At 45.1% G+C, this 26133-nt stretch overlaps 1 protein-coding gene across 2 annotated transcripts in view; it reads left to right on the top strand.

Moving 5' to 3' along the window:
- Nucleotides 1-25033, top strand: part of LOC149336303 (venom factor-like) — a 102314-nt gene extending 77281 nt beyond the window's left edge. The window contains exons 27-41 of one of the 2 annotated variants that reach the window (XM_089552810.1): nucleotides 1028-1196; nucleotides 2316-2482; nucleotides 4048-4197; nucleotides 4658-4768; nucleotides 4883-4997; nucleotides 5508-5543; nucleotides 6452-6509; nucleotides 9114-9201; nucleotides 13665-13736; nucleotides 15275-15380; nucleotides 15496-15579; nucleotides 16718-16876; nucleotides 18955-19038; nucleotides 19667-19811; nucleotides 24877-25033. In XM_089552810.1, the coding sequence (XP_089408936.1) occupies nucleotides 1028-1196; nucleotides 2316-2482; nucleotides 4048-4197; nucleotides 4658-4768; nucleotides 4883-4997; nucleotides 5508-5543; nucleotides 6452-6509; nucleotides 9114-9201; nucleotides 13665-13736; nucleotides 15275-15380; nucleotides 15496-15579; nucleotides 16718-16876; nucleotides 18955-19038; nucleotides 19667-19811; nucleotides 24877-25006 (1674 nt within the window). In that variant the 3' untranslated portion in view covers nucleotides 25007-25033. Of the gene's footprint in view, nucleotides 1-1027; nucleotides 1197-2315; nucleotides 2483-4047; nucleotides 4198-4657; nucleotides 4769-4882; nucleotides 4998-5507; nucleotides 5544-6451; nucleotides 6510-9113; nucleotides 9202-13664; nucleotides 13737-15274; nucleotides 15381-15495; nucleotides 15580-16717; nucleotides 16877-18954; nucleotides 19039-19666; nucleotides 19812-24876 lie in introns of those variants that run through there. The other variant, XM_089552811.1, reaches the window with a different exon arrangement.
- Nucleotides 25034-26133: the final 1100 nt, after the last annotated feature.

The raw sequence follows: 26133 nt of genomic DNA, 5'->3' as shown, positions 1-26133 counted from the left end.
CTAGAATTTCTCCTCCAAAGAAATTCTAGCCGCCGCGGCCGGGATCGAACCTGCTTCTTATGGGCCAGCAGTCGAGCACCATAACCACTGAGCCACCGCGGCGGCTATGCTCAGTATATACATAGTATATAGGTATATATAGTACATGCGTTAGCACAGATATAGGCCTTCTATGGTGGCTCTTAGATTTGCATTAGCCTGCTGTTCACATTAGTTAGTGTGAAATACAGTTAGTGCGCTGTCGAGCTGTGTTGAGCGTTCGTGTTCCTCGAAAATCATAAAATAAACTTTGTTTGCAGCTCCGACGTCGAAGTGAGATCACTTGGCGCGTTGTACATTTAATATTTTAATAAAATAGACAATCATCTAACAGCCGAGAGATCCGCATCAAGATTGTAAACTTCGAAATCATTCACTGACACACAACTTAACACTGCGGATCGTGTTGTGGTGAAGACAGGGTTCTTAAAATACTGCACACAACAATAGCGAAACCAACGGCAATCCCGACGACTTTCCCTCGGTTTTTACAGATTGCCCACTGGAATGGAAGAGCCTACTAGAAGCGATTAGTTGTGAGGTAGAAAACCGGCTGTCTTGGGAAATAAATTTACACTTCTGTCACGAGCGAAATACAACACCCTCATAGCAGCCATTTGTCCACATTGGCGAAGCAAAAAATTAACACCTCGCTTTAGCCCACGAGTTCGGCAAATACAGTTTATATGGAGGCCAGAGTACTAGTTAGAGATCAAAGAACATTCAAAGGCAGATAATGAAGGCAGCTGCATTCTACAGGAGCAGTTTAACGGCTGGCAATTATCCAGCAGCAGACGCATTAGAACTTATGTCAGAAAAAAGAAATGTAATTCGGAGACCAAGCATGCGCCTATTTTTGCACTTACAGTTGTGGTCTCACTGACCGTAGCTACCTTTTGATCCGTGCCTGATCAACAACAATGACACCTGCCGCGGAAATAGCGCAACGTGTTCACAGTTGTTTCATTGCAATCCTGTTCTGTTGCAGGAAGCAAATGCGACCATAGCGCGAGCCAGGTTTTACCTCAGCGAGCGTCTCGACGTCATCAAGCACCCTTACGTGGCCGCCCTTGTAGCCTACGCCCTAAGCTTCGTCCCAGGAGCCGACCGTATGAAGTCGATGGATGTCTTGAAAGGCCACCTGCTCGAAGACACTGGTACCATATAACGCAGACTAGGTTCCTCTAAAGATATGATGCTATCTCTTCGTCCTTCAATTACATTCTTTGATAAACACGTGGTTAGTAGACTGGGTTGGTAGAAACGAACTAGGGGCTGTGTTGACGAAGCTTTTCGCAAAATAAAGCATCGCCTGACCCTTCGCGATAGCTTTGCTGCTACGAGATGGTGCTCTATAGCACAGCCTGCCAGTAGGCGATCCATTTGATAATCAACCTTCTCATTTCGACACCAGGGAACTGTAACAGTCGTCAATAGTACCCACGTGCTCTAGCTTTTTACATGCGACAAAAATCAGCAAAGACGCATAGCCTAGAGTTTTTATTGCTTGCTTCACCAGTTGCAGATAGCATTTTATAATTTTTATGAGGTTGAGGGCGTTAGTGCAAAGTGAAGATAAGCGATGGTCTCTAATTCTAAGGGAATAGAATCAAAGGAAAACGTATTAGGATACAGCAGAAGTTGCAGTGGGTGGATAAAATTAGGAAGCTTGTTAGATAAGTTTACCGGAGCTGGCGCAGGGCAGGAATTATTAAGGCGAAAGCCTTTAATGGCTGATGCTCGCTGTGTCCGTCCGTGCGCTGGAATCGTGCTAACTGTGGACTCTCCTCCGCGCAGTAACGGCGCAACCTCCTCCCTTCCTTAGCAGCCGGTGCGCCGGTGGGGGGCGCACCTATGCATAGCAACCGTGACGTCACACAGTAGCGGTAGAACGAGCGCGCGGGCGACGGCCGTTGGCAGCTGCACCGCCGCTCCTTCGCCAGACCTCTCGGTGCAGTCGATTGAGTGAGACGCATGGCTCCGAAGCGGCCCAGTGATTCCGCGCCAAGCGGTTCGGGGAAGCGGCAGTGGGTTGACCACAAGGCTTTCGCCAAGCACACTTTAGAATTTCCAAAGTTTCTTCTGTAATTTTTGGAAGTCAGTGGAAGAGCCCTCTGTCCTGTAGTGAAGGTAGTTAAGTTGATTATGATGATAATGATTATGGAGAGCGATGTGAGAGGAGGTGAGGGTGGGGTAAGCGAACAAACTTTTGAACTTTTTTCAAGGGCACAAAGAGTGTTTTAAAAACGGAAGCACGTACTGGCATGCATTTTCAGAGATGAACACATTGAGCACGGGAGACGACGCCACTGGCGTGGATGTGGAGGGCGCAAGCTACGCATTGCTGGCGCACCTGAGACACCGCGACATCGACTCGAGCAGGAAGTTCGTGAACTGGCTCCAGCGGCACCGGTCAGCGTCTGGGTCGTTTGTGTCCACTCAGGTTTGTGCAATACGAATACAGTTAACGGTAGCGTTTGGCGGAGCGCATTTGACGGATATTCTCATGTCATAAAGGGCATATTGGTCCGGTCCGTTGCAGGAAAAGTAAATAAAACTTGCATCCTGTCTGCACTCACCTCTGAATGAGAACCCTGTAGGCTAACGAGAAGGCTTGCAATTAAACTAAGAGCTGCGCAGTGACCTGCAGAAAGCAAAATTGTTGTTGTGACATTGAGACAGAACTGATGAAATGTTTAGGGAGTCCCCCAAAGTGTAGTCGATTTATGATAAGGGAGTAAATATTCATCGGCATCCACCCCAACATAGCGATGCGCTTACAAAAGGAAATCTATACAGCTATACAACGGTGGTCCTGGGTTCGAAACACGAACCAGGGCGAATTTTTCTTTAAGTATGAAGTTACTGTGGAAGCTGTATAGCTTTCCTTTGTAGCCGGACGGCTGCGCTCGGGTGGATGACAGAGTAATTACTAAGTTGTCAGGAACCCATTGCACCTTGGGGGATTCCGGTAAACATTTGACCAATACTGTTCTCACTTCCAGTGATTGATCAGTTCACTTTCGCCCTATCAAATGCTTGCCGTCCCGGTTAGATTATTTGATAGAGCGACGGCTCCAGAGAAGCGGTGGTCCCTGGTTCGAACTCCAGACCAGGATGAATTTTTCTTTAACAACGAAGTTTCTGTGGAAGCTGTATAGCTTTCTCTAGCGGCCGTATGGCTGCGTTTGGATGGATGCCAATGTGTAATTACTTCCTTATTTGAAGAGATAAAAAGAGAGAAAAGTGGATTAGTGAAGAAACGTGTTTATTACACTCCAGTCTGGACCAAGAAGGAGAAACCGGCATAGCCAGTGCAAGTAATGCGAAGGGTAGAAAACAATTGTTCTCCTTGGGTGACATTGTGCTTTCCTAGACACGACAAGCGCAGACAGGGATGGGAGAGATTCAGGTGGGGGGATGATATTAGGAGTTTTGCTGGGATAGAATGGCAGCAACTTGCTAAGGACAGGGTTAGAGGTCAATGGGAGATGAGGCCTTTCTCCTACTGTGGGCGTAGTTGTTCTAATAATGATGATGATATTGAACATGCTGGTGAAGTTAAGCATGAAGGAATCATATTCTTAGCGGTAAGAATATGATTCCTTCAAGCCATTACCAACTAGCTCAACTTAATGTTTTAACGAAGTTAAGCATATCGTGGTGTAAAATGCAAACAAAACCAGGAAACCAAGCAGTTGGTAATTGAATGATTGAGCATGAAAGTGACTGACCCACTGATTGATTGATATAATACCTAAGGACTGACCTAACCAGACATGATTCCAAAGTGATGTTGGAAATTTCATCGCGCTTTATACGATGCGACATTGTGAGAGCGTAAATATTACGAACGTTAAGCCACTGATGGCGGTGTTTGGTGTTAGGTGGTCTGCGACCGTTTCACTCCCGCTGCATCGCTACAAAACATTTCAAAGTCTAAATCACTGACAGGCGTCAAGAAGCGACCGCAACACGCGAGCAATATGTCTTGTATTCTTTCTGCAGGACACTGTAGTCGCGCTACAGGCCCTCTCCGAGTACTCCATGCAAGAAACGAATGCTGCCCCAAATATCTCCGTCTCAGTTTTTGCCGATAATACGAGGCATCATTATGACATCAACCGTGACAATGCTGGTGTATTGAAGGAGTTTGACGTGAGTACAAAATACTCTGGTTGCCGCACCTCGTAGTGACTGCAAAGTATCAGTCGCGCTTCACGAACTGTCGCTTGTGCTGAAAGCAACAATTTTCCGGCCATCCTGGTGCAGACTTGCTTTAATGAGAGATAAAGACATAACCACTCAATTCACTGCTGGAAGATGTCACCACGAATTAGAGTAACTTATACCTCAGATGTCGCCTCGTTAAGGCTTCAAGCTCGAGGTCCAAGATCGAATGTTTGACGTAGCCAGAAAGGGCGCTTTGGATAAATAATGGGAGGTAAGAGAATAAAACTTTGGTTTGGAATTTTTTAACTATCATACATTTTGAGCATTCGCTTTGACAGTACTTGACTCTAAATAACTTGCTCAAATGCTGCTTGTTAACTTGCTCAAATGCCCATCTATCATTACCAGGCTTCACCGAGTCCTGACGCATTAAATTCTTGTTCAGATCTTTGATGCCCGAGGACAAATAGTAATCAACGCAACCGGAACGGGAGCGGCTGCGCTGAATGTCAGGATCAGGTACAACGCCTTGGTGCCTCCTGAGAAAGTGTGCAAGGTATTTTCTTTTAGGCACTGCACTCACGTTCTTCCGTACTGCTCACTTGGAGCCTTCAAACTTCCAAGCTCACAGCTATGTTTTCTCAACCAATGCCTCTTTTCTCCGTTGTAGTTCTCTCTTTCAGTTGAAGTTGAAACTGGTAAAGGAGGCAAGAAACTCCCCAGAGGCAGGAAACTGCCCGAAGAATTTCCTGCTGCACTTTCGGAGGAGTTAGGCGTTGATAAAGGTAACGAAATTTTTGAGTGGTTCCTGTGCCTAGCGCCGTATAGGTAAGATTGCCGGCCACCTATCTAATGGACAGCGATACGTATCGTCGACTGACAGTAACTATGGCAATGCAAAAATATGTTATCAAAAATATACGATGTGTCTCTAGCAGCAGAGAACAGATACTTTGTTTCATTAGGCTTGACTCCTCGCAAAACATAATTCTTCCTTTAGCCTTTGACTCTGCGCCTAGTAACTTGATCTTTCAAGGGTTAACTTAGCTAATTCAACCATTTCTGGGTCTGGCAAAAAAAAAAAGACTTCAAGCATCAACTTCAAGATGTGAGCCGCTAACCATGGTCCATCTGGCGACAACGCATGCCATGTGGATAGCCACGCACACAAAAAAAACTGACATACCAACGTGACTTCGCTTCTTAATAAGAAACATAAGCGCCTTTTAAACGACGTGCATGCTTTATGCCATATCACATTGTCTTATATACTGCACTCTTCTGGCTCGTTACAGAACAGATATCAAGAAGCCGTGTGGGAAGATCTACCGGTGAGAGAAATTTACACGCATAAAGTCAGCCTCACCCCCTTCTATCTGAGTTGCGTGAAAACACGAAGAAATTTTAGACACTAGCATGCATATGCTTTCCATAACCGTTTGCCAGCAGTGAAATGTTCTTGTTTACTAGACATGATTATTAGTGTGCCTTTTGTGTTGCAGCAGTGTTACGGCTGAGAAAAATAAAAAAAAAACACGCCAAACTAACTTCATTGCTTAACACTGCTGCGTGATCAGGCGTCTTTACTCATGGCCGGTGCTCATGAGTTAGAAATCACGCCCACTTTTTTCTCAAGGGAGCACGCAGAAGCTTGAAAAAGCGTGGGCTGAGGCTCCTAAAATGTTTTTGGGTTCTTTAAGGGCTAAACGATAGTTCTTTAACACCCTTATAGGCCTCATGGTACTTGAGTCTCAGAACTTACTGGCAGCTTCTAAAGTCCCAAGTTTTTTTTTACAACCACAGAATCAGTAACAAATAACAAAATACGGTGTGCGCTGGCAGTGATGTACAGGGTGGTCCACTCTAAGTGCGAACACGGCTCCACGTGGCCGCGCTCCGCGAAGCGCCAGCGGATCCGGCGCGTTCGCGCATCGAAGCAAAGCCGCGCAGGCGCACAGGGGCCCGGGGGAGGAGCTTCGTATCGTCTGCTACCAGCAATGCAAGCGAGGTGCGCGCCAGCGCTGTAGCAGACGATACGAAGCTCCTCCCCCGGGCCCCTGTGCGCCTGCGCGGCTTTGCTTCGATGCGCGAACGCGCCGGATCCGCTGGCGCTCCGCGGAGCGCGGCCACGCGGAGCCGTGTTCGCACTTAGAGTGGACCACCCTGTACAGCTTAAACTTGTCGTTCATGAAATGGAAAAAAACAACATGAATATATATGCGTCCCTACAAAATTTCAGGAATGAACTCAAACAAGCCTGCCGGCAACACCACCTACAATGTCAAGGTCTGCTCAAGGTAATGTGGAACACTCTTAACCGAGCTTCAGACAGCCGTTGGCTGAAATGCGCGCAGCCTTCGAAGATCATAGCCCACAGCAAATGCCCCTCTGGGTGAATACAGCGATTGAGACCGTTATGAATAGCATGCATTTGGCGCGGATTTTCCTCTTCAGCGGTAATCCCACGAAGCAATGTATCTCGCAACGCAAATTAAGATGATGATGGCTGTCGTCTCATTCATGCTGGTACAACCGCGCAAAGCGATAAGACTTAGGAGCGCAAAGGCGATTTTCAATAGTGTTGCCTGGCTGCGGTCGCTTCATTGTTGCCCGGCTGCAGTCGCTGCGGTCGCATCACTTTGCGTTATCAGAAGAGTACACTTGAGCTAGGACGATGTTTCAGATTCCAAACAGCATGATGCACAATAAAATGACGATGAAATTTCTTCTTTGGTAAATATATAGTGCATTTTTTTACACTATACTGACATTAGGAACACTTCAGAGCGGAGCCTAACTACATTTCCGATGTGCTGATAGTTGTAATGAGTGAGAGACGCGCCCCACAAACACCTTTGCTGTTCTACGACTCTTACCAGGTTTTCACTGAGCCCGTTCGATGATTGGGTGATGACGAAGCGATCGTGGACAGCTTCTGTGCTCAAACCGTGGTAAAAAAAATTTGCTGGCGAAATTGATCGGAAGTCACGTAACCACAATGCCTTTTGCTGCAGGCTAGCCTTACTAGCTGCTTCCGGGTGGTGGGAGGGTTTTTCTGCAAACCCAGGACCTGAGCGACTTGATAAACGACAGGGACTCGGCGGCCCTCAGCTCATCACGCGAAATCATCGGGCGGCCTGTCGAAGGGAATATTCACCTCCTGCGTTTGGCGCTTCAGTCTCCCGACTCGCTCCTACGACAAAAAGATATAACACTTGATCGTGATCATTACCGTTGTCACGGATAGGTGAACTCCTTCTTACAGAACAGTGTATATCATAGCTGGTATATTGAGGAACGACATTTAGCGAGGCCATAAGTATGCTTGGTTCCTGATTTGTGCACATCTTTTTCATCGGCTGTCACGATTGGCTTGTTGTTCTGCGCCAGCCATCTCCGTACTGTCTTGCGATTTTTGTTCACATACGCTATAAAACACAACACCTTGACGTGATTAGCTGGTGGAAGACTGTGGAAGTGCATGTTCCTACAATATGAACGATAAAAACCGTTTTCAGAAACACGGATGTTGTAGTTTTTTTGTCTGGTAACGTTGAAAATGTGTTTTGCTTATCATAAACGAACAGAAAACCCAGAGAGACAGAAGAAAGATTTCGCCTGCCACGCATAACGGCATAGTGATAATTGATTGAATGTTAAAACACTGTTCCGCTTTATACTAGAGAAACCTGTACGCTTCATGAGGCTTGATCGGCGCCTAGACAGTCATGATGTGGGCAAAAACTTTCGTTTCACTGCCTACAGTAGTCGGCAGCGATCTGTCTCCGGCCCCAGGGGCAGTACAATGTAACTGCTATTTTTCGCAGTGCGATGTTTGCTTTTGGCTAGTACCACTTTTAAACCTGAGCCGGTGAGTGGCACTGATAGCTACCAGTGAGGCAGCTGGCCTACCGACAGAGCCAGTGCCACAGGGGACAAAGGTAAACGATGATATAATGAACCATTTAAAAAGAAAAATAGATATCGTAAAAGATGACTTTACTTTAAGATGATTATTTCCTGCGTGCTGCTGACCCTACTGTTTTTGATGATGAAGCCAGCCTTATACATTCCGTTGGCAGCTACCATCCCTGGCGTCACACGGGGGTCTTTATCAGGGGTACAGACGAAAGAAGTTAATTAAGAAACAAATGGTTACAAAATATAGATGTTGATTTTTCGTCCAGCTCATTATAAAACAGGTGTCGTGATTCTGCACAATCTGGAAACAGAGTTGGCGTAATGCTTTACCTCATACCGCAGACCGACCCGTCCAATTGAATGTAGAGAGAGAGAGAAAGAGAGTAAACTTCATTTTTCTGATAGGGGTTGATGCTGGAGTCATCAGAGAAGAGTCTTGGGTCCAGGATCCCTGTGGTCCGAGCTATTAGCTGGGCTGGGGGATCAGCTTGCGCTGGTGGACAACTGCTACCTCCCACTGCTCCCAGAGTAATGAATACAACCCTCACACTGACTGGAATGTCCTAAATAAAAACTAGAAGTGCTGTGACCTTTTTTTCAAAGAATTGAAATGAGCGCATTCAAACCACCGTAGCGGTGGCGTAGTCGTTTGAGTTTGCGCCTCGTATGTCGGGGGTGGCATTGTTTGATCCCCAGTGCCACCGGGAACTCCCCCGGTTTCCAGTGGCTACAAACTAACCATTGACCAGGTGCGGTGCTTCTTTGGGGTGAAACGCTAGGAGAATGGATCTCTGGTGACATATGCGTTGGCGCTCTTGAACTGATTCTGTCCTACTTTTTAAAACCAAATCTTCATCGTTATTTATTTAGCCTTAGTGTATTCAAAATAGTTGTTTCAGTTCAAAGTCTATTCACATTCGTTTTATTTTCACATGTGTGTTTGGAATATGCAAGATCTTCAGTCTGCATAAACTTTGCAGGTACTTAGGCGGGCAGGAGTCCAACATGGCTATCATAGACGTTGGAATTCTGACCGGCTTCAGCGCCATTGAGGATGATCTCAAGAAAGTAAGCCTAATTTCACCGCCATAGCCTATTTATTTTTCTAACGCCATTAGGAGCGTATGTCTCTCATGCATAGAGATGCATAGTTCTGACAATCCTGTGCAACAGGACGATGAATGCGAACAGCTAGCTACCAATATGTATTATTATTTATTTTTATTTTACTTTGAACCTTGGCGAGTGTATGTTTTCTTCGACAAATCAGTATGAATTTTCCTCGCCAGACGGGATTCCGTCGAACCCTAGACTTCACTAGCTACCAAGAGCTACAGACCACATACCTGTAGCTGAATCAATTCTCACTGAAGTCTTCACGTCTATTCGCAGTTTTTCTGCATAGTTAAGTGAACCAGCTAGTAAGCTGTAAGTCATGATTCAATATTTCTCAGCTTTCAGGTCTGTTTCATTCTTGTTATTCGCCAGATGAATCCGCAACGAAAGCGACGCGTTATTCAATAACGTATAATAGATATAATGACAATTGAATATAGTTTTTAGCACGCGCTACCGGCACACGGAGGAATGCGGCGACGATGAACTCGGCTGTTGTTCGGGGAAGTAACAATTAAGACGTGGAAAGGAATTGGGTGTGTTGGTTGGAACGCGCCGGGGAAAAAGGCGTTCGCTGAAGAACTGCTCATTGTGGTGGACAACCATGAAAGTAGTGTGCCATGACTGAGAAACACGCCCATCATGTGAGCGAGATCCTGCAGGTTGGTTGGTGTTCGGAGCGAGGAGGGCACATGAGGCATGTCGAACTGGTGAAGAAGGCCACACATGGCAAGTGGGGTGTGGACAAGTAGGCCATGAAGTCGACACTGAACTTTTCCGTTGGGGCCAAGGGTCATCGATGAGAACTTCGATTCTCTCGCCGACTGGGCAGAAATAGTGACATACTTGTAGTCATCAAGTGCGCTGCCCTCAAAATAAGACTTTTCCGAAATGCGCTGCCATGTGCTCAGGAACCAGGCAGCGACACTCGTTCAATGGTCATGGGCCATCTGGAGGGGAAGGAGACGATGGTGCAATGGAAGTTACAGAACAGTATGCTCTCTTCCGTACATCATTTAGAGCCTGCCAAATTAATACGAAATGTAGACGTTAAATTCTCGAGATGGCGTGTTTATTTCTGTGTGCCGTTCAGAGCTTCTCTTACAAGCTCAGTTCGATTCCATACGAGAGGCCCTTTGGACTTTCCTAAACAGCCTGCTACCGTTAGCACAAGGTCATTTACAGCTGCCAAATGGGCTGTCAAAGGCCATCATTTTCTGCATTCAAGTGAAGCAGTTTGTCTAGTAGGTTTTCTCGGTATTTTTTACTTCAACTGCTTTACCGTTCAAGGAAGCACATGAGACCCTGTCGTTCCGAAGGCAGTGTCTGATTTTACACGGGAAGACCTGGAGCCGGAAAACCCAACAACGAACACTCGGAGGAGTTGATTTTGCTTTGAGGAATCATCCTGAAGTGAAGATTGGTTGCTGTGTCTTTCGAAATTGGTGATTTGCAAGTACGACCGTTATGATTCAACAATCCATTACGTAGAAAGACATTCCCATTGTCTCATGGTCCAGTTAGTTTCTCCTTCGCACAGCACCCGCCTTACGAACGAGACCAACTGCAGAAGGTGGCTCTCTCGTTTCAAGAGTGCCGCTGCAGCACCAACACCGCGAGAACCTCTCTCGACAATGAACAGCTTGTCGAGCTTTTCAGAACATTACAAACTGCCAGATGATTCTGAGAGTAAAGAACTGTTCTGAACTGGTTGTTCATTGCAATCTTTGTCTCCACTTAGGAAGGTTAGGGAAGGGTATTGCAAGTATTGAAACCGCGCACTGATCGCCTTAAGGATTCACATGCAAGCGACATCGCGGTTGAATGGCGCGCCGCAGCGAAAATTTCCAGCTTGTTATAACTTCACCGCTCGCAGCCGCGATGACAAGAAAAAGGTTTTTTAGCTGCGTTGGTAGGATTCGCTTGAGTGCTCGCTTGTATGTGAAACAGGCGTTATAGGCCACGGGATAGCCAACCGCTCTGCTAGTGTTGGGGCGCTGCAATAATGTGCAAGCATGTAAGAACGGTCGGAGTAGTTGGCCAGGAAGCGAGGGACAATAAAACAACTGGTACAGATCCAGCCGCCGTCTTGTCAAGCCTGAGGTAACACCGTCACAAACCGAAAAAGAATCTTTTATTCTGCCTTCCGTGGTACTTTCCAGTTTGCAAGCTGAAGGTTATGGTTTATGGTTTATGGGGTTTAACGTCCCAAAGCGACTAAGGCTATGAGAGACGCCGTAGTGAAGGGCTCCGGAAATTTCCACCACCTGGGGTTCTTTAACGTGCACTGATATCGCACAGTACACTTGCCTCCAGAATTTCTCCTGCAAGCTGAAGGGGCTTCATGGACAGTGAAATGTCCTTTCAGCAGACGTGCTCATTTCAGTTTTCTTAGCGAGCTTCATTATTTGACTACGCCATCCAAGGAATAGTTATGATCAGCTCACTTTCGACTGCAGTTCTCTGCCTTGTCAAATAACATACTGTTGCGTGGTGGTGACAGCATCGCAGGCAAATCGACTGGTTGGTTTGGTTTATGGGATTTAACGTCCCAAAGAGACTAAGGCTATGAGAGACGCCGTAGTGGAGGGCTCCGGAAATTTCGACCACCTGGGGTTCTTTAACGTGCACTGACATCGCACAGTACACGGGCCTCGAATTTCTCCTCCAAAGAAATTCAACCGCCGCGGCCGGGATCGAACCCGCGTCTTTCGGGACAGTAGCCGAGCACCATAGCCACTAGGCCACCGCGGCGGCGGCAAACAGACTAACGTGACATCGAAGCAAAATCTTTTTTTAGTCTAATTTATGGCCTTAAAAAACTGAACAACTCGGGGGCTGCGATAGCAACAGGCGTGATCGTCGGCTGTCCAAGAAAAAAAAAGACCTCCGCTCGCCGCTGCATTGGAATTAAAGCTTGGAAAGAAGTTTTGAGACATGACTCGAAAAGCATCTAGATAATCTCGAACAACGTACAAGCAGCTGCGTATGGTAGTGATAATTGGAGAGAAACCTGGTCTCGTCTCACGTAACAGAAAATACAGAAAAGCCCCGTTACGGCGTATTTAGTTTAAGCGGGCAACCATTAGAGAGCGAGAGAGAGAAAGAAATTTTAATGAGGAAAAGGTGGAGAGGTCGGCAACGATTAGAAAGTACATCAGCTCAGTGAACATCCTGTCTCATCAGCCGTTTCTTCTTCGCCTCTTTACCCCCTCCACTTTGTGCGAGCTCCAAACAGACAGTTTATGCAACCGCTTTTCCACACTCTGTTTGCACCTCTCGAGTACTCCTCCTACATTTCCTTTCTGTGAGGGCCTATATACCGTCTGGCAGTTGGCTTTGGTCCATATATTTGCCACTGCGTTCTACACTGGCTTTGAACTGCAGACTTCATATGGGGGTTGTAGACAATCTATCGTGTGAGCAAAGGTTAAGCTTCTTTAATTTACAAGTTTCTTTCGCAATGTTTGTCAAATTTATTTCATGTTATTGAAGAATAGCGCTGACAACTCTGAACAAAGAACTTTATTTATTTTTTCTTCTTCCTTGCGCAGGACAGTTCGCTATGTATTTCCAAACGTCATACACACTGATTTTTGAGTCGCCGAGATGTCTCAGAGAATCAGGTATTTTCTTGTTTCCCGATTGCACCGGATGTGCAAGAACACTGCGATGCCAATATACAGGGTGTTTCACCTACGACTTTCTGCAATTTTTAAAAATAAGCTATTTGAATTAGATGCGCGCTTTTTCTGGCATAGCATTGTCAGTGGTGTAGTACATCATAATGCAGCTAAGACGTGCTAACTAGCAGGCTTGTTAACCAATATTTAATAGTTAACTTTTAAACTATTACCATTGGGCTCCTTAATTATTGAGAGGCATGTAGCCCACCGTAAGTAATGTCCATATCCGTTTTTAGAATTTCGAGAACGCGATTATCTTCGGCGCTGTGGCCCAACAAATTTCGCCTACATCGCGCCAAAATACATGCGGTTTGAGAAGCTTGCAGGCAAAGCAACCTCTCCAGTGTACCTAACTCGTCGAAATAGCCAAAATTTGTTGGGTCACAGCGCCGAGGATAATCGCGTTCTCGAAATTCTATAAACGGATATGGACATTACTTGCGGTGGGCTACATGCCTTTCAATAATTAAGGAGGCCAACGGTAATAGTTTAAAAGTTAAGTATTAAATATTGCTTAACAAGCCTGCTAGTTTGCACGTCTTAGCTGCATTATGATGTACTACACCACTGACAATGCAATGCCAGAAAAAGCGGGCATCTAATTCAAATAGCTTATTTTTAAAAATTGCAGAAAGTCTTAGGTGAAACACCCTGTATTTCAAACTTCAAATTCTATGATACCAACCTACCTTTTTTCACTGTGCGTGTTCGTTTTTTTTTTAACTTCAGGTTATCAGCGACACCCCAGAAGTCAAGAAGTACGAGATAAAAGAGAAGAGTGTCATCTTCTACCTCGACACGGTATGTCTTCAGTGACGGGGAAGTGTGGGTTCTGTACCGGCCACTCTGTTCTCTTCTGTGGCTAATCGTGACATAGAGAAGCTGTTTCTTTAAACTGAAATTTCGAAAAGATGCTTCAATGACTGTGAGTATCACAGGTTGCCTGGAGGAAATTTATTCCCTGTGTCGCAACTTTGACTAGATAACTTGAACTAAGCGCAAACTGTGCGCCAACAGGTGCGTGTGGTCTGTTTAGCAGAGAATGGCGCAGAAGAGACTTAGTGGTAGCCTGGAGGAAATAATGGCATTTATAACTGTAGTTTTCCTGAACATTACTCACTCTTCAGTGCCTTCTACAGAAAATCCCTGCTACTAGGACAGGAAAATTACTGCAAAAGCTTGGCTTTCGGCGTTGAGGAAAAAGCGGAGTAAGAACAATTGAATTGCCTTCTTTCCTGGTTGCCGTCCTTGAATCCTACCTCTCTTCAGCAATATACAATGTCAGCACTAGAATAAAGAGCGGCGTCTAGACAGCTGTACGATGCAGAGACTGGGGCAGTTTTGCGTGCTGCTTACAAGAACTCATAACCGTTCGTTTGAACGAAAAATGAGCAGTTAGCTACAACTGAACTCATGCGATGGTAGCCGATGAGCATCATAATGTGGAATATTATAGGTGAAAAATGCGAACCGTAGATAAATACGTTCATCGAGTTTCATAGCGCAGAGTCACCTGTAGTCTTTGAACCATACGCTCTAAAAACGAATACACCTATATGGGAGTCAAAAGGGAGTAAGCTGTCCTATAGCGCCCCCTATTTTTTTAAAGGGAGTGCACTAGAGGACAACTTTACTTACTTTTTACTACTTTCTGTTTAAAGCGTAAGGCGGAAAGTGCAGAATATTTTGACTCTTGTTCTCTTCTCGTTTAACAAAGTTTTGGCATAACTCCCCTCCCTCTGGCATAACCCTTTCTCCTTGGCAGCACGGCCATATTGAAGCAGCCTGATTGACGTCATAAACCAACAGCGCCGTTGTGTGCTGCAAATCTGCCGCGTGCACGGTCGGTTCTGAGCAGAGCACGCGCCTACCTGAGTGCGGACGTGGCACATTGCGGTGAAGTCACCGAGACCGGGCAGAAGCTAGACAGAAATGGAAAGGACACAGACCTTTGTTCCCTTTGTCGCCGCTTCAACTTCCTCCGTTCATGCCACCGCAGCCCAAGCTTGAACGACGAGCAACTCACTCCCCTATGGCCACTGAGCGCAGTTCAGTTATTAAGTCACGAGCAAGAACGTGACTGCCAATTTATGCGCTCACGAACCTCGAACGCGCCAGTGTTGCCCGAATACCTCACGATCCACGAGGACTTTTAAAAATTCAACTACAAATTACTCGCTGCACCAAATGAGATCATTTTTTTGTCCAGTTGTTGCGAGATGAGACGTATAGCGGACAACAGGCAATAAACAGCTTGAGTCTGAAAAATGGTGTCATGGCGCCTTTAAATTCCTGTTCAAATGGCAGAATGTAAATGATGCAACTCGTTGAATTTGCAGATAAAGTCAGCCATTGAGACCTGTGTGGCCTTCCGAATCAAAGAAGACTTCGCAGTAACAAACCTCCAAACTGCAACAGTGAGAGTTTATGACTACTACAAACCAGGTAAGCGCTATTTCATTATCTTCCATGTGTATTGATGTTCGTTTCGTTGTGCTTAAAACCGGTGATGGAAATCCGACATAAAAAACACTTACGTGGACCTTTCAATAATTTTCAGAGGACTCTTGCAGTCAGTTCTACAGACCCACTCGCCCTTTGGTGGGCCTCTTTTGCGAAGGCAACCAATGCAAATGTGCTACAGGTACGGAACTTTAGGTGTATGTTCCATTTTTTTATAGGTCTATATTTCATCCCCTTTATCTACAGGTCGGGCTTTAGCTCTTATTCTGCCATGCCGCGTGTGACTCTGAAGAGTCCACTTCTCTGTGATGATAAGACTAGGGTAAGATTCGGAATTTGAACCCACCTTGACTGAAGGAAAAAAACCTTGTGCCATGGCGCTCTTTGGCAGCATAGTCCTTGCGCCATAAAAATTCACTATCATCAAGATTAGAAATATAGCTCGTTCTGTTTCTTAACACCGAATCAGCTGCAGGTTTAGGCCAGAAAAAAATAACTAACGCAATAAATGAAACATGATTCATGCATTGCAGAGAACAAAATAACATTTTGGAACTTATGCAACCCCAGAAGGCACATACCTAGCTGGCAACAAAAAAGCATACGCAGAATCAGTGGGCCTTAGTGTCAGAGAGGATTTGTTAGCGAATTCAATGCGGGTTGGTAAAAGTATTTCTCCGTTAGGTTTTAGCGTAAAAATGTAAGCATTTTGACAAAGACAGGTTCCCACTTACTTACGCGAAGTAGACGCTAAGAGGTTGCAAGTGGCAACAGCGCACAGATACCAAAACAGGCCCGACGTGCGTCGTGATCCTTCATCTACGCATTCTAGCCTTTCGTCTTAATCCTTATTAAAGCGGCATACTTTTCGAGCTCTTACAGTTTTGAACAATTATAGTGGTCAGCACTTCGGCACTTTATCCCGAAGTCTCGGGTGCCCGAAATGGACACCCAGTTTTAAGCCGGCGGCTTGCGACACCTCACAAAGTGAAGGGTATACCAACGTGTTCATGATTCAGGTTCCTGATAGCCGCGTCTAAAAAGAGCAACGATGTAATATATAACTAACTTTCAATGTTGCTGTTTTTTTTCGGGATATCCGAAAGCACGACTGATCGAACAATTTATACGCACATAATAGAGCGTTATCCGAATGCTCGTGCAAACTGATCTGGCTGGAATTCTGTCGAGACGCTCACATATTTCACTAAAGGTTCGTTTTATTAAATGTTGTCAGTCTTCAAAGTTGTTAGCTTATAAGGGTTTTGATCGGTATGAAAATTTATAACATTATGTTTAAATTCTTTTTCCACATCCAGCTGAGTGCCCGGTTGCAGAAACTTTCGAATACCTTATACCGAAATACAAAGAGAAGCAGAAGGCCAACAGCGGAGGAAGAAGGAAGCCGAACAACAACAGAGAAAGAGAGAACCAGAGGGCCATCGTAGAAGAAATAGCATGTAACAAGCATAACTTCGGTATGTACTGCTTCAGAGATTTTTTTTGCAAGCACAGCCATCAATGGATTGTTGGCATTTCTGGGAACGCATTTCACTGACAGTTCACGAGGTAAAAATCGGCAGGTCGCTTAGAGAATAAGTAGGAAAAGGCTAGAGAAAATGACAGGCTCCAACCTTGCGCCGTAAATACGTTCAGATATACAGTTACGAGTAAGTGCGAATCCGTAGTGGCAAAAAGAAGTAAAGCCAATCGGGCGTATTACTGCCACTCCAAATGCGATGAAAAAAATAACACTCTTCATGTATGCTAAGAGATACACGGCTGAAACTGGAACGCTCGGTTTTGCTGGCGTGATAAACTGGCATATTTCTTAGCTCGTGTCAAGGCTAACACCCCTTCTCACCATTTTTGCGTTAAAGTGACAATACTAGATCATTTTGCTGTTTGCTGGAATGAAGCGAAAGGGCGATAGCGGCCGTGTTTACATCCTTACATCAAAAGTTGCGTAACAGGCAATGATAAAATAGAGTACCCTAGGTATGAAAAACTGGATTCGTAGTCTGTGCGCTTGACAGGCTAAACTAGGGTTCCTATAAACATGAGCATGCCCAACTACGACGAGGCGACGACGAATTGCAAGCACGGACAGTCTGCAGTTCTGGAGTGAAAATAGTATATGAACCAATTGAGCGCCAGTCAACCGGCTTACAGACGCCGAATGAATACCGTACCCACAACAACGGAGGCGAAAAGAAGCTTTTTGGAATGGGCGTAAGCGACTATGAACTTCGAGGCACTGTTCGCGGGTGGAAGCGGTGTAAGAGCTGTAGCCAGGTGCAAGGTAACCCCGCTTCCTAAGGCACCTCTTTTTTTCTCACCCTACTTCATCTTGCTGTCTTCTCCGCTTCTCTCCTCATCGCTTTCATCCGTCACAATGCTTTCATGCCGCCTTAGTCCTATGAAAATGCGCCTCATAAGCTATCCTTTAATATACTACTGCGAACAAGCTCTTGTATTGCCTTCTTACCCATTACAAATATTCTTTAGACAGTCTGTAGAATTTCCATAGACTTCGGTCTATAAAGTATATAGACTGTTTGATTTATTGCTTTATTGGGGTTTAACGTCCCAAAGCGACTCAGGCTATATGAGGGACGCCGTAGGGAAGGGCTCCGGAAATTTCGACCACCTGGGGTTCTTTAACTTGCAATGACGTCGCACAGTACGCAAGACTCTAGAATTTCGCCTCCGTCGAAATTCAGCCGCCCCGGCCGGGATCGAACCCGCGTCTTTCGGGTCAGCAGCCGAGCGCCTTAATCACTGTGCCACCACGGTGGGGCGTATAGGTGCATATTGCAACCGCGCAATACGACGAGGGACGAAGAGAGGAAAGCACAGGCCAAGACGCGGACAGAAGAGAGGAAAGCACAGGACAAGACGCGGACAGGGCAAGTCCGTGTCTTGTCCTGTGCTTTCCTCTCTTCGTCCCTCGTCGTTTTGCGCGGTTGCAATATGCACTCCATTGTCAACCACCAACTAGCCCGCCTTCACTTGTTACATGGGCGTATAGGTATAGTTTGTGTACAGACAATTCTTACGGAATAGGCTACAGACAATACAAATCCGACAGAAAGTCTGTAAACAATCTATAATTTATGAGCAGAAACTTTTAGTTGACATTTATCAATAAAGTGATCATACTATTAATAGAAAAAAAAAGAAATATCGTTAGGAAGGTAATAATTAAATAGAGCCGGTAAAAAGTCTATAGACTGTCTATAGACCGTTAGTATAAGGGGTACGTTTTCGTCCCTTTGATATCGTACGCCGCGCCGCGTTTGATTGAATCAACAGCGTTTGCAAGGACTTATATCACTGAGCTGGCGCAGAGCACCAGGCCCCCGGGAGAAATAGAATTGCAATGTGCTTTCCGTTATGCTAATTCACTCAAGACTTGACTTAAACTCGTGATATGGGAAGTTGAATCCGATCTGGAATTTTAAGAATAAGTCTCACTTCATGTCTACTATTAACACCGACGTTTCTTGATCGTGCACCTCAGAGTTTTTAACATTTTTTCTGCTTTATTACGCAGTGTGGAAGGGAAAAGTTCTTGCCAAATATGTAGTCACGGGCTACAGGCACATAGTGTTTAACATCAGCCTCGTCATAAAAGAAGGTGAGTGTTCTAATACGCGGAATCTGAATGAATGAGTCCGCATCACGATGTACCGCATCGCATGCTGCTCTACACATAAAATGCAACCTGTTTGCACTTACCGGTGTGAGGTGTGCAACTGTTTGAAAGTACTACCACGCTCAATATGAATTGCAACGTGTCTGGAGATGAAGCTTCCGCTTTATAGTCAAATGGAATGCACGTTCTTTGCATCAACGGCTAAGTGCACAAATAAAGTAGCTCGGGGCTGGCACGTGCTGCTTCAAGGACGGACCCCCTGCTACTGCTCCTGTGCATCAGCTCATGCTGGGCGCGATAGTGCAGTGCACATAGCGATTTTCAACACCAGACCTCGGCGAATGTGTCGGTATCCAACTCAGGGTAAGAAGAAGGCGATGGATTTTGCCAGAAATCTAATTCTACTGCCTTTACATTCGAGTAAGTCGTTATGACAACACTTGTTTGGCCCTGCCCTCTCCTTATTAATTATAATAAGTCTTTATGTTTAGGTTTGTCTCGTACTTCTTCAAGTACGTTGTGTTTTACTTGGTCCTCTGAGGACAATGCGTAACGTCCTCCCTTTCCGCCGGCTGCGCACCATAAATGTCCTGCACAATCTTACTTCCAGGCGAAGAGAACACAACGGCTCTGACTGGTAACGTGAGAGTATTTCAAGGTCGGGAGCTTTGCAAAGCTACAGACCTGGATGTGGACATGGAGTACATTATATTTGGCAAAGACAGCGAGCAACGCATCACGGAGGACACCGACAGGTAGGTCTTTTTGAGGAGTGCTTTGTCAGTGCGCCTTTGGTAGGAAGTGATGTGACAGCAGAGGGGGTTTGACTGCAGCACCAGGTAAGAAATTTAAAATAATAATCATTCGAGATAGTTTTGGCGCTTCTAATGTCACGCATATTTACGTCTGCCTCTTGTATGAATTGCGGAGGGCTCTAGGGAAGTTTCACTGTATCGCAGGCAGCTGAGGCTGAAGGACGGAGATAGGGGACTTTGTTGGGTCACTGTTGACTCTTTATATTTAAGGAGAACCTCTTCAAATAATTTTCCACCCAAACAGCTGAAACGGCGACTGAGATGGGGAAATCAGTAAAATATGTGGTGCAGAGTTCCATTTAAATCATTCCTTATACGGAACAATGTTCCACATACGAGCACCTCGAACACCGTTCCAGTTATATTTTGCAGATTATTATGTGGAACAGTGTTCCAGGTAGAGCCTGCTCGAAGGGATTCAGCGTGCAAGCCGCCGTTCACATAGAAAGCCTTGTATTGCTGCTCTGCCGTCGCGCCCAAACTGTCTTGCTGCTTACCCTTCTTACATAGTGTCTGCTATATTCTCGGCACTAACGATTCAGTAGTGTCGGTCGACCTCAACTAGTATGTTAAATCTCTGTCCATCAAGGGACGCTTTCCCCTGGTTAATAATACCTCAGTCAAGTTAGTGTTGGCAAACACAGTGCTCCATTCCATTGGATTTTCTTGTTTAGAATAGCATTGCCCACATGGTAATTTATATGGTCAGCATTCTATACAGCGAAGTCTTTATACATGTGAATAACACTGCCAGGCCAGACAACATACTTGCGCTGCCCTTAACCCACGGCTAAGAGCCACACAGCAGAGAGCCGCAATATGAGCTAAGTGAATCAGAATAAAACCATGAAAACGACGGGCACAGTTCTTCAGTGCATGTATCAGAAGTACAAATTTGAGAACAAAATCGTAACCTCGGCATTAAAACCTGCTTTCGAAGGTTTGCGAAGCGTTCTTAAAGCGGACAACACTTTTTTACCCCTGGGCTATCACACGTGACTATACCTTCGAACTCGGATACTGGTAGTATTTACATGGCTACACATCTCAAAAGGGCGGGAAAAGGGCTCCTGGAAACGTCCGAGTTAAAGGCGGCGCCGTTCTGATATAGACTGTACCTCCTCTTCGGGAATGACTATTGTCTGTTTTATAGGTAAAAAATTAAACTGTGGCAATTTTTTGCTGCTTTTAAAGATGCCGTAATGGGGCAAATAATTGAAAACACTTGGGCGCATACCAAGGGATCTGCTGACATTGTCTAAAGCCTAAAGGCAGCTCGTCGCACTAAGTCCAAGACTCTAGCATAAAGCTTTCGTAGGTTCGGATATTACAAAGACAGGTTTCTAGTGCCACCAAGTGCAAAAATAGGAATTTTTGAACTGTGTTCAAAAAGAAAGAAAAGCATTCGACTGAATTTCCTCCACCCATGGACATCAACATTATTTCTATTAGGAGTCTAATGGAGTATGAAAGAGTCAAAACCATCTTTAAATTTTCAGGCCATTTTCTTGCCCCTCTAATACATATTTAGGCACATTCGTCCACGACAAAAAAAAAAATGGAACAAAATGGCCTGTAATTGTAGCCTGTCGTGTGTGTGTGGACAAAGTGAAAAATTCCGAGGCATCAGCGTCCACAATACCGCAGTAATAAAGTATTACATGAAACCACTCGCAGAGTCCACCAAGCCTGCTAAATAGGCTCACTTGGCAAACAAACATTGAATCAAGTAAAAAATTCTGCGTCTGAGAAGCCTGCCCAGGCTTATTCAGCAAAAAAAAAATATATATATATATACAACTCGCGTTGCCGTATGCCAGCTGTGAATTTCCAGCTATGAGCCACGGTTTATAACTATACAATGGAGTAAAATTTCGCGCATTGTCTAGACAGATACCTGATGCATGTGATGGAGCTTTTCTAATTGAAAGATATCAGCGGAGGACATTTTTGTTCACTTGTGAGCGTGACATATTTCTCACAAAAAAATATTGCAGGGGCCCCTTAAGCTTCGTCTTAAGGGTATTATGCGATAACTTTAATGGGTTAACGCCCATATATGCGGAATTGGTTGTTCACTAATTAACATTTATAAATCCCTGGGTGTCCTCATAGCTCTCCTGGCACCATGGTGCAGCAGTTAAGCGATACGCCAACGCCCTGCGATGGCCAGTGCTGCCACCACCGTTGCTTGTGCGACCAAGGTTGCTCCTCCCGAGCAACCTCTCGCGATTAGTCATTCATTTGAGCCCTGCGACACCTGCCACATTGCGCAGCTTTCTCACAATCCAGTGGCCATGTTATGATGGCGCCACAAGATCACGTAACCTAGGTGGTCCATCTGCCTCCTATGTTGCTTTTGTGGGATTTTTAAAAATTTTCCCTCATAGTCAAGGGCGCGTGACTTTCTGCGACACGAGCTCCTTAACGACATCGTGTTAAAAGCAAAATAGTTACCTCTCACATGTAGCTACACGAGTTCTTCAGCTGTTTATTTAGACCCCACAATGTAAGATTTATAAGCACAGTATTAGTTAAACTAGAACGGCCGGCAAAATGAAATTCATAAAGAACATATCAGTTACATTTTTTTATTTCACCGTTTACACTGCAGACAAAAATTTCCAGCGCACAGTGAGCATTTTAGATGTACAGTATAACAGCAAGACCAAAAGTTTTTCTCTGGCCGTCATGCCCTTCTTTCAAAAGAGAAAGGATGGAAAAAGAATCATGAATCGTGGTCGCGGTATGCACGGTGAATATTGGTTGTAATAGCTCATGCATAATTCGAGGGCTCCATCAAAAGGAGCAAGGGTTAGCCAAGCATTGTTTTATTGTTTATTGTTTATTGGGTTTTAACGTCCCGAAGCAACTCAGGCTATGAGGGACACCGTAGTGAAGGCCAAGCATTATTTTAACTGAGAAACAAAATACATTTTGTAAACAGCTAAAAGTGGCAAAACTGCCTCGACAATGACAGGGATCAGGAATAAGTATACTTGTGAATAATTTCAAACATTGCCCATGATAACTGCTTTACTTTGAAGGTTTAAGAAACACAAGCTTACAAAAGCAAACTAACCATGACAAGTTGCAAGTAAAGAACCCCTACAACTTGAAAAAAAGCCACTCAAACAGCTTTCTTGTTGTCGGTTAGCAACTACCATTCTTTATAAAACGGCGCTGTGGAACTTCCCCCTCTGTAACGTGATGAAGAGCTGCCCATGCATTGAAGACATTTTTATCGAAGCAGGTAATCAAAAAAAAATTTTTCACCAGATGCACGTCGCTCATTTAAGAAACCCGTCGACATGAGCAGTGTTAATCCTTTCCGTGTTCAGCTTAAACCCGAGTTATTTTACTCGACGGATCGTATCAACCGGAAAACAGCATAAAAGGGCATTTACATCCCAAAGGACGTCATTGCTAGCGAATTGAGGTAATTTTGAGGTGAAGTGCCCTCCAGCTGCCCTCACGCTTCATTACAGTACAGGAAAATAGCTTTGTCGGTTTTCATAGCAGTTAATTAAGTACACCCCTCCGCGTAACGTGAAAAGAAAAAAATATCTTTCACGTAAAATTTCTTTAAGCATGGGTACTTATCCGAGCTATCAATGCGTTGAAGAAGCCGCCGCGGTGGCTCAGTGGCTATGGTGCTCGGCTGCTGTCCCGAAAGACGTGGGTTCGATCCCGGCCACGGCGGTTGAATTTCTTTGGAGGAGAAATTCGAGGCCCGTGTACTGTGCGATGTCAGTGCAAGTTAAAGAACCCCAGGTGGTCGAAATTTCCGGAGCCCTCCACTACGGCGTCTCTCATAGCCTGAGCCGCTTTGGGACGTTAAACCCCATAAACTAAACAACCAATTCGTTGAAGAAAGCGAAGAATGCACCGCGAGACCAATGAGAGCGTACCGTAAACAGCCTAGTTTCCATTTCCACGCAATGACAGTCCATACGCTCACGCAGTTGATGGAATTTTGAAAAAGAAGATGTGAAAAACTCCTGTGTTGTCTGTTTTGCGCATCTTATTTTTTAGAAAACATGCACAAACTAGCCCCCCAGAGTGCACTACTAGTTGATCAAAGATTAAGAATATGATGCGCTGGTGGTTGAGAGAACAGGCAAGAATGCGCAAACTACGCGGAGACTCACTGTAGTGACATGCCTATTATAAGGAGCCACTAATCCGCTCTTTTCAATCCAGCCTGCCCCTGCGTTCTGTAGACACAGCGATCAGGGCTAATGTCGCCGTAGTTTCGTCCTTAGTTTCTCAGAAGTTTATCGACGGAAAATACCACCACACCACTTATGAATGCGGACAGAGAACTCTTTCGTCGAACGCAGCGCTCGCTTTGCGGCCCACCACTATAGAAGTGAAGAAAGCAACAATTACACACCATGCAAGCGCGGTTTCTTGCACTGGCCCAACTGAGAAGAGAAATGTAATTCAACTGAACATTGCTCCCGGTTGTCACGTGTCCACTGGCCACATGCCCAATGACAGAAGAAAGAATGTCTACTCTCAAGGCCCTTGTCTCCTCCTCTCAAGAGCAGTAACCTGGATGTAACTGGAACCGGGTTCCATATAGATGTATTGCAAAAAAACAACGAGCTGACTGTGTGATATCAACGTGTTCCTTAAAGTTGCATTTAACAAGGCGAGAAGGAGGCTGCAATTGTTTGTGTTTCGGAAGTTAAATAAGCCTCGTTCCAGATAAAATATATGGAACAGAAGTTTGAACTGGAAATTGTGTGGAACCAAAAAATTAATTAAGTGCAACTTAGTATCAGAGTGTTGCTATTAAGCCATGTTTCCAACGCAGCAGAGAGCCCGAAAAGCAAAAACAATGGTATTTTATTATTTTATCCGAATGTAACGTCTTTTGGTGCTCTGTGAGTAACGACCAAGCCCTTTTCTTCTACATCAAAACTGTGACAACTTCTGCAGACAAATCACTGTGGTCGAACGGCAGACATGGATGTTTCATTGCTGCTTTTCTTTTCAGCATCAGGTACCCGCTCAACCAGCACGTTCGTATCTACGACAAAAGAACAGGTGATAGAAAGCCGCCTATCAGATCCACCCTCAACTGGCTAGCTGGCCCATTTGTAAAGAGAGGAGGCTGCAATCAATAAACGTTGAGAAATGAAAAGCAGTGAACACTCATCGATTGCTGAGTTTTGTCTCACATAAGTGGCCAAAGTTCGTGATAGAAGAACATGGGGTGGTTATACACATATACACAGGTAGGGGTGTTAGACTGCCAGTGTGGCCAACGCTGTAAGGGTGAAACATAAGTAATGTCAAATCTGTGGAGGTGAAACTTTATCACCAGCGGATAGAAAGGCGCTACCCGAAGCTGCCCCCCGCTTAAACGACGACCGCTATCCCTTGGGCAGCGGCGGCGTCTTCAGCCAACTGGAGGAGCTTGATCCGTGTCCCCGGCTCGGGGCTGAGTATTAGAGCTCCCAATGATCAGAGTCGGTAATGAAGTAACTCGCGGGTAAAGACTGCGGGCAGTTCCAGATCTTATGATTTAGACCGGCTTTGCTATCACAATTTTTGCATTTGTGGGTATAAATTGATGTTCTTGTCGTATAGTGTTTAATGGGCCTCATTTTATTAGGCTATATACGCAAATAAAAAATATCTGGCAATGCTTTGAGCCCTAAATTCATGTTCTTGTCGTATGGTGTTTAATGTGCCTTATTTCATTAGGCTATATACGCAAATAAAATATATCTGGCAATGCTTTGAGCCCTCTTTTTCGCGTTGCAAGAGGCTACGTTTCAATTATTTGACCGCTCCTCTTGAAACGCGACTTTATCTATATGTCACAGGTAAATAAACAAATTCAAGAGCCCCCCCCCCCCCCAAAAAAAAAAATGCAGATGGGCAATAATGTGGTTAAGCGTGCCTGCAGTACTAATTTATGGACTCAAAGCTGCACCGACATTGCACCAGCCCTGTGTTTTCAGCTGCATATCAGCCTTCCTAATCAGGTTGGAAACTTGCACTGAAAAAAGAAACACACTCTCACTAAATCATGAATGAGGCCCCTCATTCAGAGTCATGCCTTTCCAGTCATCACTTCGCACTCTTATGCCTTTGTCTTGCCAAGATCAATATTCGTAGACAGGCGCCGTACATTTAGTTCGGCCTAAATGCTGAATACTACATGCTTTAAGAATTGTACGAGCCCCAATGGCACAGTTACTCCTGCTAGAAAATGATAATTCACTATTATAACCACAACCAGCTG

Source organism: Amblyomma mixtum, chromosome 7, assembly GCF_055824585.1.
Source record: "Amblyomma mixtum isolate Tamu chromosome 7, ASM5582458v1, whole genome shotgun sequence".
NCBI lineage: Eukaryota > Metazoa > Arthropoda > Arachnida > Ixodida > Ixodidae > Amblyomma > Amblyomma mixtum.
The sequence above is the reverse complement of the archived record's forward strand: the minus strand, read 5'-3'. Positions and strand labels throughout refer to the sequence as shown.